This window comes from Elephas maximus, chromosome 26 (assembly GCF_024166365.1).
Source record: "Elephas maximus indicus isolate mEleMax1 chromosome 26, mEleMax1 primary haplotype, whole genome shotgun sequence".
In the NCBI taxonomy this organism is placed as follows: Eukaryota; Metazoa; Chordata; class Mammalia; order Proboscidea; family Elephantidae; genus Elephas; species Elephas maximus.
Window position 1 is genome coordinate 39,626,090 of NC_064844.1, and position 12,571 is coordinate 39,638,660.

At 41.8% G+C, this 12,571-nt stretch overlaps 1 protein-coding gene across 2 annotated transcripts in view; it reads right to left on the reverse strand.

Moving 5' to 3' along the window:
- Positions 1-9,873: 9,873 nt before the first annotated feature.
- CLDN18 (claudin 18) overlaps positions 9,874-12,571 on the reverse strand; it is a 38,615-nt gene continuing 35,917 nt past the window's right edge. For both annotated transcript variants that reach the window (XM_049870284.1, XM_049870283.1), the window contains exon 5: positions 9,874-12,131. In XM_049870284.1, coding sequence (XP_049726241.1) covers positions 11,960-12,131 — 172 coding nt within the window. In that variant the 3' untranslated portion in view covers positions 9,874-11,959. The remainder of the gene's footprint in view (positions 12,132-12,571) is intronic.

The window sequence follows — 12,571 nt, forward strand, 5'->3', positions numbered from 1 at the left end:
CACAGGGACCCCGTGTCTAAAGGATGCCCTCTGCTCCCAGTGCTGTCTTCTTGGTGCTATGAGGTCCCCAACTCTCTGCTTGCTTCTGTTTCCTTTTATCTCTTGAGAGGTAAAAGGTGGTGCAGGCCACACCCCAGGGAAATTCCCTTTTGAATCAGGGAGGTGACCTGAGTAATCCTTTTAACCACAGGCAGAGATTATGGTTTATAACACATGGAAAAGTCACAAAATGGAAGACAACTACACAGAGCCTAACCAAGTTGACACGTATTTTGGGGGGACACAATTCAATGCATTACACTTGGGGTGCTTCAAAATATCCCACTGCCCAGGCCACAACCCAGGCCAATTAGAATCTCTGAGGCCCAGAGCTGGGCATCAGTATTTAACAATCTCTGCAGATGATTCTAGTGGCTCAGAACCTTGGTCTTGCCTTCACACAGATTGCTAACACTTTTCATCACTGTTTTAATAACTGTTAGCTTCTGGTCTTGGCTCAGAGACTTGACAGGGTAAGGCACCTTTGATTTTCTGGATCATTCTGGCTTGGTCACGTGACCTGCAGTTCCACGCATTATGTCTGCATTCCAGGTGGGAAGAAGGAGGAAGGGAAGGGTAGTGCTCAGACTTCCACTCACACCTCAGTGGCTGTGATTGTATCATGTGACATCTGCTAGCTGCAAAGGTGGCTGCAGAAGTGGCTATTTGAGCTTTTCCAGTAGAAGCAAGAACAGAGGTGGTTGGGAATGCATACGGTGTGAGACAACATACAAAAAGTTTATTGTTATTCTAAACATAAAAATTACATGCCTGTTATAGAAAATTTAGAAAAACAGAAAGAGAAACTCACCCCAGTCCCAGCACTTAAAGGCAATAACTGCTAACATTTTGATGTATTTCCTTCCAGTTTTCTGTCTGTTTTTTTCTACAGTTCAGATCATATTGTATTTACACAGATGAGCTTTACCTTTTAATGTATCATAAAAGGATAAGCATTTCTCCATCTATTACAAAGACTTCGTAAATATCGTTTTTATTGTCTGCATCATATTTCATTATGTTACTGTATTATAGTTTAATTTCTATTAGAATTGAGTTTTCTTTCTCTTTTTCTAACTTTACAGAGTTAAAAACAACCGTGTACTAGACATTTTTGTGCCAACGGCCTTTTCTGGAATCAGGATGATTTTCTTTGGGCACTTTCTCAGGAATGGGACTGCTGAGTAGCAGAGAATGAATGGGTGAATTCTTGGTGGATGTTGCCAAGGAGACCACTAGGTTCATTCTGACTCCACCTCTGCAGGAACTCTTCATTGAGGTCTCTCTGCTTCATTAGCTGTGGCCCTCTGTAGATGGATGGGGACTGGTTTGTCTGCCCAAAAGCTACTGATGGGAGGATTCTGCCAGCCCTTATAAGAAGACAGTCACATATGTTCACTGCTGACTTTCAAAATATCTCCACCCACATTCTGACCACTTCTTCCTCTCCCACACCCAGCCCTCAATATGTTTGTTTGCAATTGGGCATTTTTGTTACTCTCCCTGTCTCTCAGTTATGACTTAACTTCTAAGACTTGGGCAAACACTCTCAAGCAGTAGAAGGGGCTTAGTGGTTGGCTGAGCAGTTTGTGCCCCGTTGTGGTATTTTATCCACCCTTCAGCCAGATTCCATCTTCTTACCAGAGGTATTGCCATGGCAACTGACCTCCTTTGGGTAGTAAGTATGGGTGGCAAAGTCCTACCTCCTTAATATGTTTGATATTGTACCTTTCAAAAAATTCTTTGGGGAAATTCAAGTTGGCCTGTTAAACAAAATTAACAAGATTTTTATTGTCAACAAGGGCTAAGGCGGCAGCTTTGGTAAGAACCTGAAACTAGCACAAGCAGGTCACATCCAAGTCCACTTGAGACAAGGAGGAATGGGAAGCTTTGTGATGGCTGGTGGAAACAAATTCAGATCCCAGACGCTGTTTGGGATGAAATGAGCTCTCACTCAATGAGGTTTAGGTCATTTTTGGCTATTTCTCCTGCAGAGAGTATACTTTGGGGGCCCTGAGGCTCTCCCTGCCCTCTGTGTTATATCATCCCTACAGTCCTCTTCAGCCTGGAAGACCTCATGCTAAGAGCTTTGCATAGGCTGAGCATGTCAGCTTAGGAGGGATCAACTAGCCTGATTTCCTCTCCCCAACCCTGGCTTCTGACTATCCACCACTTAAAGTAGACTTGTCCTTGTTTGGCATTATTTTTTGAAACTTGGGGATTACAAATGGAAGTTTTACAGTTAATCATTTTTTGAGTTGACAGGAAATATTTCTTTTTCCTTTAAGTAAATTTACAGTGAGTTTCTCCCTCTTTCCCTCCTTATGTCCCTGCTTTCCTCTTTTCTTCCTTCTTTCCTCACTCTCGCCCTTCCTCCTTCTGTCTTTTCCTTCCTTTCTTCATAAATACATATACATCTGTATATGTGTATATATATGTATATACATACGTGTCTACATATGTGTATGTTTATTTTTCGTGTTTAATGGGATTCACTCTGGCATGGTGGAAAGAGATGGGGCATGAGTCAGACAAACAATGAGTCAGGCATATGGTGACCAGCTGTCCTGGTTTTCTCCAGTTGAGGGGTTTCCTGGGTCATGAAACTTTCAGTGCTAAAACTGGGACAGTCATGGGAAAACCAGGTTGGTTGGTCATCTTCCTTGGGCAAGACATTTAACCTCTGTGAGCCTTGGACTCTTCATATGTGAAATGGGGCTACTAATGCCTGTCTCATGGGTAGTTTTGAGGACTGGAGGATTGGAGATAATATACAAAAGGGGCTTGAAACTATGACTGGGATCTAGTAGATTCCCAATATTTGATAATGATGTTAATAATAACCTGTACTTTTTTAAGGTTCAAAGTTATCTTTCGTTATCATCCATCCCTGCCATCAATGCTGCTCTCTTCATCTCTAATATCTGGCCAGGAGAGGGGCAGTTTTATTTTGTTTTCTTTATTTCTATGTAGGTCTAGGTTTCTGAAGACTTGCTTTGTCATTCAATTAAAAAAAAAAGTTTAATGAATTTTGCCTGATTCCTAACATCTCTGAGTAGAGCCCAAGGATAATACACTGTTAAATATATTGTTGTAGTTGTTAGGTGCCGTGGAGTGGGTTCTGACTCATAGCAACCCTGTATACAACAAAACGGAACACTGCCCAGTCCTGTGCCATCAACACAACGTTGCTATGTTTGAGCCCATTGTCACAGCCGCAGTGTCAATCCATTTTGTTGAGGATCTTACTCTTTTTCTCTGACCCTCTACTTTACCAAGCATGATGTCCTTCTCCAGGGACTAGTCCCTCCTGATAGCATGTCCAAAGTATGTGAAACAAAGTAAGATTATCTTTCGACACCCCAAGAACCTCAATGAGACCTAAAAAGTCCTCCTCTTTAGATAACAAATATTCTGTGCATAGTTCTTACCAAGTTCTTCTTTACCAAATGCAGGTCTGATGCTTTCTAGGTGATGAATGTTTGGGGCTGAGGGTCTGCTCTGAATCTTTACCCACACAGGGGGAATGGAGGCCCAGACCACCTGCCAGCATTAGGCCACCCTCTCCAAAGCAAGCCCCATCCTTGCTCTGTGTGGTTGGCACTTCTGGCTGGAAAAAGAGTTAGGAACTGGAGAGGCTAGTGGGGTAGAATTGAGGACTTGAGTCTTGTGGAAGAAGCCAGAAGTAAACCTGGATATGGATGCCAGTCCTTGTTCTGGCTCCACCTGAGTTGCCTGAGCAAGGATCCTGACTTTGTCATTACTTCCTTGTGTCCTTTCCCACAAGTAGGAGTCTGGGCCTCTGTTCCCCCATCTTCAGAGGTGAATGGAGGTAATCCAATCTAGAAATGGGTGTCAAAGAGTCTCCAAAGGGGAAGAAAAATGAGAACAATACAGTGTGAGGTCAGTTTCTGGGCACATGACCATTTTACTTTATTGGTTCAGAGTAAACAGAGTGCTTTACTCAGCAATGGCCTGTCAGCTTACCCCTTCAGTGCTACCTGAGATGATCAGGTCTCCAGGTAACAGGCTGTCCCTGCCCTTGTGCACTTCATGCCTGGGTGTTATTTTCTAGTTTTCTGATTCTCCCTTCAGTTTTTAGTCTTATTTTATTTTCTAGATGTAAGTGAAGATATTCTCGTTGAGGAAAAATTGTAAAGTACTGAAAAAGAAAAAAAAAATCATTATGTCTCTAACCAGAAGCAACCACTTAAAAGATACCTTGGAATATATTTCATTCCAGGGAAGTTTTCAATGTACTATTTAATACAGTTAAGATTATAAAAAATCTTAATAATATTAATGACTACATATTATTTATGTATAAACTATTATTTAATCAATCCTCCTCCTGTTGGCCCCCACGCATCTGTCAGTTTGTTGTCCTGTGGGGGCTTGCATGTTGCTGTGATGCTGGAAGCTATGCCACCGGTATTCAGATACCAGCAGGGTCACCCATGGAGGACAGGTTTCAGCTGAGCTTCCAGACTAAGACAGACTAGGAAGAAGAGCCTGGCAGTCTACTTCTGAAAAGCATTAGCCAGTGAAAATCTTATGAATAGCAGCAGAACATTGTCTGATATAGCGCTAGAAGATGAGCCCCCAGGTTGGAAGGCACTCAAAAGATGACTGAGGAAGAACTGCCTCCTCAAAGTATAGTTGACCTTAATGACATGGATGGAGTAAAGCTTTTGGGACCTTCATTTGCTGATGTGGCAAGACTCAAAAAGAGAAGAAACAGCTGCAAACACCCATTGATAATTGGAACCTGGAATGTGCAAAGCATGAATCTAGGAAAATTGGAAATCGTCAAAAATGAAATGGAATGCATAAACATTGATATTCTAGGCATTAGTGGGCTGAAATGGACTGGTATTGACCATTTTGAATCAGACAATCATATAGTCTACTATGCTGGGAATGACGACTTGAAGAGGAATGGTGTTGCATTCATCGTCAAAAAGAATGTTTCAAGATCTATCCTGAAGTACAATGCTGTCAGTGATAGGATAATATCCACACGCCTACAAGGAAGACCAGTTAATATGACTATTATTCAAATTTACACACCAACCACTGAGGCCAAAGATGAAGAAATAGAAGATTTTTATCAGCTGCTGCAGTCTGAAATTGATAGAACATGCAATCAAGATGCATTGATAATTACTGGTGATTGGAGTGCGAAAGTTGGAAACAAAGAAAAAGGATCAGTAGTTGGAAAATATGGCCTTGGGGATAGAAACAATGCTGGAGATCAAATGATAGAATTTTGCAAGACCAACGACTTCATTGCAAATAACTTCTTTCACCAACATAAACAGCGACTATACACATGGACCTCACCAGATGGAACGCACAGAAATCAAATTGACTACATCTGTGGAAAGAGACGGTGGAAAAGCTCAATATCATCAGTCAGAACAAGGCCAGGGGCCAACTGTGGAACAGACCATCAATTGCTCATATGCAAGTTCAAGCTGAAATTGAAGAAAATCAGAACAAGTCCATGAGAGCCAAAATATGACCTTGAGTATATCTCACCTGAATTTAGAGACCATCTCAAGAATAGATTTGACACATTGAACACTGGTGACCGAAGACCGGACGAGTTGTGGAATGACATCAAGGACATCATCCAAGAAGAAAGCAAGAGGTCACTGAAAAGACAGCAAAGAAAGAAAAGTCCAAGATGGTTGTCAGAGGAGACTCTGAAACTCGCTGTCGAGCTTCGAGCAGTGAAGCAAAAGGACAAATTGAGGAAGTAAAAGAACTGAACAGAAGTATTATTTATAATGATGTGTGCAAAAAGTCGGAGATGGAAAACCAAAAAGGAAGAACATGCTCGGCGTTTCTCAAGCTGAAAGAACTGAAGAAAAAATTCAAGCCTCGAGTTGCAATAGTGAAGGATTCCATGGGGAAAATATTAAACGATGCAGGAAGCATCAAAAGAAGATGGAAGGAATACAGAGAGTCATCACACCAAAAGAATTAGTCAATATTCAACCATTTCAAGAGATGGCATATGATCAGGAACCGATGGTACTGAAGGAAGAAGTCCAAGCTGCTCTGAAGGCATTGGCGAAAAACAAGGCTCCAGAAATTGACAGAATATCAATTGAGATATTTCAACAAACAGAGCAGCACTGGAGGTGCTCACTTGTCTATGCCAAGAAATATGGAAGACAGCTTCCTGGCCAACTGACTGGAGGAGATCCATATTTATGCCTATTCCCAAGAAAGGTGATCCAACTGAATGTGGAAATTATAGAACAATACCATTAATATCACACAGAAGCAAAATTTTGCTGAAGATCATTCAAAAATGGCTGCAGCAGTATATCGACAGGGAACTGCCAGAAATTCAGGCCGGTTTCAGAAGACGGCATGGAACCAGGGATATCATTGCTGATGTCAGATGGATCCTGGCTGGAAGCAGAGAATACCAGAAAGATGTTTACCTGTGTTTTATTGACTATGCAAAGGCATTCGATTGTGTGGATCATAACAAATTATGGATAACATTGCAAAGAATGGGAATTCCAGAATACTTAATTGTGCTCATGAGGAACCTTTAGATAGATCAAGAGGCAGTTGTTTCGACAGAACAAGGGATACTGTGGTTTAAAGTCAGGAAAGGTTTGCATCAGGGTTGTATTCTTTCACCATACCTATTTAATTTGTATGCTGAGCAAATAATCCGAGAAGCTGGACTATATGAAGAAGAACGGTGCATCAGGATTGGAGGAAGACTCATTAACAACCTGGGTTATGCAGATGATACAACCCTGCTTTCTGAAAGTGAAGAGGACTTGAAGCACTCACTAATGAAGATCAAAGACCACAGCCTTCAGTATGGATTGCACCTCAACATAAAGAAAACAAAAATCCTCACAACTGGACCAATGAGCAACAGCATGATAAATGGAGAAAAGATTGAAGTTGTCAAGTATTTCGTTTTACTTGGCTCCACAATCAATAGCCACGGAAGCAACAGTCAAGAAATCAAAAGACGCATTGCATTGGGTAAATCTGTTGCAAAGGACCTCTTTAAAGTGTTGAAGACCAAAGATGTCACCTTGAAGACAAAGGTGTGCCTGACCCAAGCCATGGTATTTTCATTCGCATCATATGCATGTGAAAGCTGGACAATGAATAAGGAAGACCAAAGAAGAACTGACGCCTTTGAATTGTGGTATTGGCGAAGAATATTGAATATACCATGGACTGCCAAAAGAATGAACAAATCTGTCTTAGAAGAAGTACAATCAGAAAGCTCCTTAAAGGAAGCAAGGATGGCGAGACTGCGTTTTACATACTTTGGACATGTTGTCAGGAGGGATGAGTCCCTGGAGAAGGACATCACAGGTCAGCAGGAAAGAGAAAGAGCCTCAAAGAGGTGGACTGACACAACGGCTGCAACAATGAGCTCAAGTATACCAATGGTTGTGAGGATGGCTCAGGACTGGGCTGTGTTTTGTTCTGTTGTGCATGGGGTCATTATGAGTCAGAACCGACTTGACAGCACCTAACAACAACAGCAATCTCCTGTTAGATTTTTAGGTTGGTCTAATTTTACTATGAAATAATTGATGTACTTCTCTGGGCATAAATATTATGTCCTTAGAAGAAATCTGAAGAAGGGGAATTGCTGGGTCAAAAGACAAATAATTTTAGCATTCTCTTTTCATATTAGGTGTAACATCTTAACATTTCAAAAAATCTGAATTAAAAGAGAGTACAAATGTAATGATTTTTATAGAGGGACTTGTGTGGCCCTTCCCTGGTCTCTAAGCAAGACCCAACTGTTCCTCCAAGGAAGAAATCTAGCATTTCTTTTTTAAAAAATATATAATTTATTTTTGGTGTAATTGAAAATATACACAGCAGAACTTACACCAGTGTATTCTCCAGTGGAAAACAGTAGTGCTCAGATGCCAGGCACTTTAGCAAAAATTGTGGCTGTGGCTGTGGTTGACCACAGGCACAGCGAGGATAAGGAACACCCAGGGGTAATCTCTAAATTATGCCTGTCCTCCCTCCCCCCTACCCATTTCAGGTTGAATACATGTTTATAGTGGTGACACCTTTGCAGAAATGCCTTCCCCTTCTTGTCCGGCTGACTCACTCGGCACCTTTCATATTTGCGGCGCCTAAGCATGTCATTCCACGCCTCATCTGGTGCCCCCTTGGACTTGCCCCAGGGGCAAGTGCCCCTCTTCCCCCTACGCCTCTGTGGTTGACCCTGTGTAATGTCATGTGGAGGCAGCAGGGGGACTGGATCCTACACAGAATAAAAAGGTGAAAGAATTGGGTGTCCCGAGAACACATCAATTAAATCCCTTTCATTTGGACCTCAAGGTGGGAAACAGTGAAATGCTCAGTAGTCAACTCCACGGCACTCCCCAGGAATCGTGGTGGGTGAGAGTGGTGAGTTATGTTTTGAGCAAGTGTAGCATGGTTGGATCCCTCCATTTTTGTCTTTGTACAAGGAGTCTTCAAAATGCCCCTAATTTTAGGAAATCAAAGTTCGAATGGTTCAAAATGATATAACTGAGGACAGTTTTCTACTAATCAGTTTTGTGATCTCATTTGTTTAAAATTGAGTGCAAAACTTTTGGCCATATTCAGGTTTTAATTATATTTTCTTTGTGAACCAGAGTAATCTCTCAGATCTTCCCTTGTGTACCATACATACTAGGCTATTTGGTGACTAGGCAGAAAGGCTCAAATATTGTACCTCTGAACTTTTTTGGAAGTTCTGTTTCAACCAAAAGGGGGAAAATTGAGACAAAGCAATGAAGTTTACCTGATTTCTAAAGACTTTAGACCCCTAGAACACAGTCTTGTGACATAGGACAAGTCTCTATATCTTAACTAGGGGACTCAGACCTGGCCAAACTAGATTGTACTGTTCTGGCTCTAGGTAGGGGTTTAAGAATGGGCATAGGTCTTTAATAGTCCAATGAGCTTTATCCAGATTTTTTTTTCTACAGATATCGGGAAACAGATGCTTCCTTTTGGCTGGGTTCTCTAGGTGCAAGATTGGCATATGCCTAGAAACACAGGAGCAGCCATCATTTCAACCATGTGTGAGCAACCTGCTTGAGAAGCAAATTAACAGAGAGGAAAGCCGAACTGAAATATGGGCAGAGAAAGGCATATTCTTGATCACATCCCTGGATCCAGGTGTGGCTGAAGCCAGCCCTACCTCAGATAACCCAGCTACATAAGCTAATCAATGCCCTGTTTGTCTTAAGCTTATGCAAGATGGGGGTCGGTCACTTAAGTAGATTCTTTACTTGCACTATCCCATTATCCTTACCATCCCCTTTTTATAGATAAGGAAACTGAGATTTAAGGCTCAGAAACGGTAGGTGCCTGGATTTGAGCTTGGGCTTTTCTGACTCTACAGCTCTTGCTGTTTTCACACTCTGTTGTAGCCTCAGTGAGCAGAGCTAATTGAGTTTGTGAAACCAACCAACCCTTGATACCAAGACTGCAGGTGTTGCATCTCTTTTTTTTACTGGTTCATGAGTAGGCCAATTATACTAGACATTTTAGGCTAAACTTGGCCCTTAGACCCCATGCTGCATGCCTGGATGCACTGGAAACCCCCTTTTATTCAGGTTTTCCCACTGGAAGAAACCACTAACAGGGCTGGACCCAGGCCCAGCTGGGCTCCAAGTAGCCAGGCTGCTGCTGGGCAGACACAGATGTCTGTTCCAAGCCACAAGCAGGATCACCTCTGGGAAGATGCACTCAGCTTTGAGATGTTGGATCTCCCACCTCCACTTCCCAAAGCTTAGGAAAAAAGAGTGGAGGCCATTCAAATGTGAGATAACAGAGTTTTTAATATTTAAGTAACAAAAATGCAGGTCAAAACTCAATGCATATACAATAAGACAGAGCAAGACAGAAATCACAAAGCACAATCAAACTACATGGAGTCTTTCAAATAATTAAGTGTTAAGCAGAGGCTGTGCTCATTAAAAACCCAACTGCGCTACACCTCACTGTCTCAGAACTGACCAGGGCCTTTCTGGTGGTAGGAGGAAGAGCTCATTGTCCATCTCCATATCCCCATGGCTTTCAACTCAAATCCTGGGACACTTAACAATCTCCAAGTCCTAGATTTCACAGCCTTCACCTTTTTCTCTTGAATTATCTGTTTATCCTTTACCCCATCTCAGGTAATGAGTTGCGTGAATGCCCTACCCAATTTGACCTAAGATCACTAATGTCTCAGTGAGAGGAGCCTCTGAATTTATTGTTCTCGTTCTTGGTGTACACCACTCCTTACTGTTGAATGGACCAGCAGGTCTTTCCCCAGCCACAGTCTCTCCAGCCCCAAGACCCTATTAGTATTTACCTATCCTCTTGGAGGCCTCTTTCATATACACTATTGCTGTAAAGATTTTTTTAGCAAATAATAACCCAGTGGTCATATTTCCCCAGGGCCAAAGCAGCTCCCTGATTTGGTAACTTTGAGAGACTGCCCTTGGCTTGGTTTCCCTGGAGGTCTGTTCTAGCTTTGATGCTGGGATAGGATTCTGGTGGCCTAGAAGACGGAGTTTAGGTTTTCTGTTCAAAAGGGCAGTGATATAAGCACAGAGAAGTTCTGTGACTAGATAGAGCTTTCAGTTCTGTTTGAGCATCCAGTGGTCTGACCACTATAGGTAAATTTAGTGAAGGGAACAGCTCTCAGAATAAAGCAGCTGACCACGGTGTTGAGTAAGTGCTACAGTCAAGTGGCAGTGACCTGTAGCCATGCAAGTAGGCATGCGGCACTTGGAAACATAACATTACATTCAGGCTCACCATTTTTTTTTTTAAGAACTAGTTTCAACCCATTTCCTAGGATCTGTTCCTTTCCATTATTTGTTGTTTACATGGTGTCACACTGACTCTATCTTGTGTAATCAGAGTTGAAGAGATCACAAAGGAGAAGAACGAGGATCAGTGAACATTTCATGAAATTCAGACATAAGTGTGATTTTATAAAGTGTATTACAGACATCAAAGCAATTATTTTTTTTTCATTTTCTTCTATCCACATGCATGCAGGATGAAGCTAATTCACAGAGATAAGGTATCATTTTAGTAGCTGATTATCCTAATTATATTTAGGATGATTAAAAAAAATCCTTTTCTCACTCTTTTAGGGATGATTTCTGGCCTCTGACAGAAAGAAAACCTCTAGTAGAAATTTCAGAAAACCCCTGGGATAGTCTTGCTGGAATTAACAGCTGCCAAAAGAGGCGAAAAGACTTGGTTTTCTGAAACGAAAAATTATTTTGGTCCAGGTAACTTTCCAGATCACGGTGCAAGAAAACTCAGATAATGGGCTGGAGAAATTACAAATACCTTTGTCCCATCACTTCCTCTTCAATTAATATTCGTTAACAGCAAAATTGGTGGTGGAGAGGCAAAAATCAAATAGTAGAAACTAATGTCTTTTAATTGACTCTCTTTTTTTCCTTTCAAAATTTTGCTGGGGGTTGAGCTGGGAAATAGATCATCGATGGGCTTATTGAATGGAAGACGGTGGGAGAATCTATCTAAATCATCAAGAGTGTCTGATAGGGATTCAAATCACATTGTGTTATCAGATTAGAAACGTTGTATTAAACATTGTATTAAACGTTGTATTAAAAAAAGAGAGAAATAGAGGATTGGAAAATAAGAACTATAGCTTCTCATTCATAAATGATATCTCGGCTGTTTTGTGATGGAACATTTAGAGACAGAGGCATATGGCCAATACCATTTGGCCTCCCACCACAGATGAAATCAAGGTTTTTCTAACTTGCAACCATCTAGGGGGTCAAAAACAATGAGGAATCATGGTAAAATCTCCTAGTTTCTTAGACGAGCTCTAATTGGGGGGTTTCCTCTGCCCATGCTGAGTTGTCTTGGAGCACTACACATAGTCGTACTTGGAAGGGTGAGATTGCATCTCGTCCTCTGTGTGGGCACCCCCATTGTATATCTTCTTGTTTTTGGTGTTGGACCCAAAGCCAGTGCTGGTCTTGAAGCCTCCAGAATTATAAGCAACATTGTGGCCTGATGGGTGGTAAGACACGGCTTTGTAGCTGAAACAAAAAGAAACATTCCATGACCACAGAGTGACCAACCACCTGCATGCATTTATCCTGGATGGTCTCAATTTAGCACTGAACGTCTGGTTCTATTGCTAACTATCCCTGTGATCTCTAGCAAGTCATTTGCCCTCTTTGGGCCTTGGTTATTCATAAAATGATCTGATTGGCGCCTGTACATAGGTCCTTTCCAGCACACAAATTCTTCAGCATGATAATGTTCCTCTGGATATGGTTTATGGTTCAACATCATTTTAATTGATTAGCAGAGTGAACTCACTAGTCACATCTCAGCTCAGCTAAGCTCTACTGTAAAGCAAGAAATTCTGCTCCATTGCAGAGGTAGAAAGCCGTGTCCCAAAGACCTGGTGGCCAACTGTCTTGGTTTGTTCAGGACTGAGGGATTTCCTGGAACACGGGTGCCAGGGGTTAGA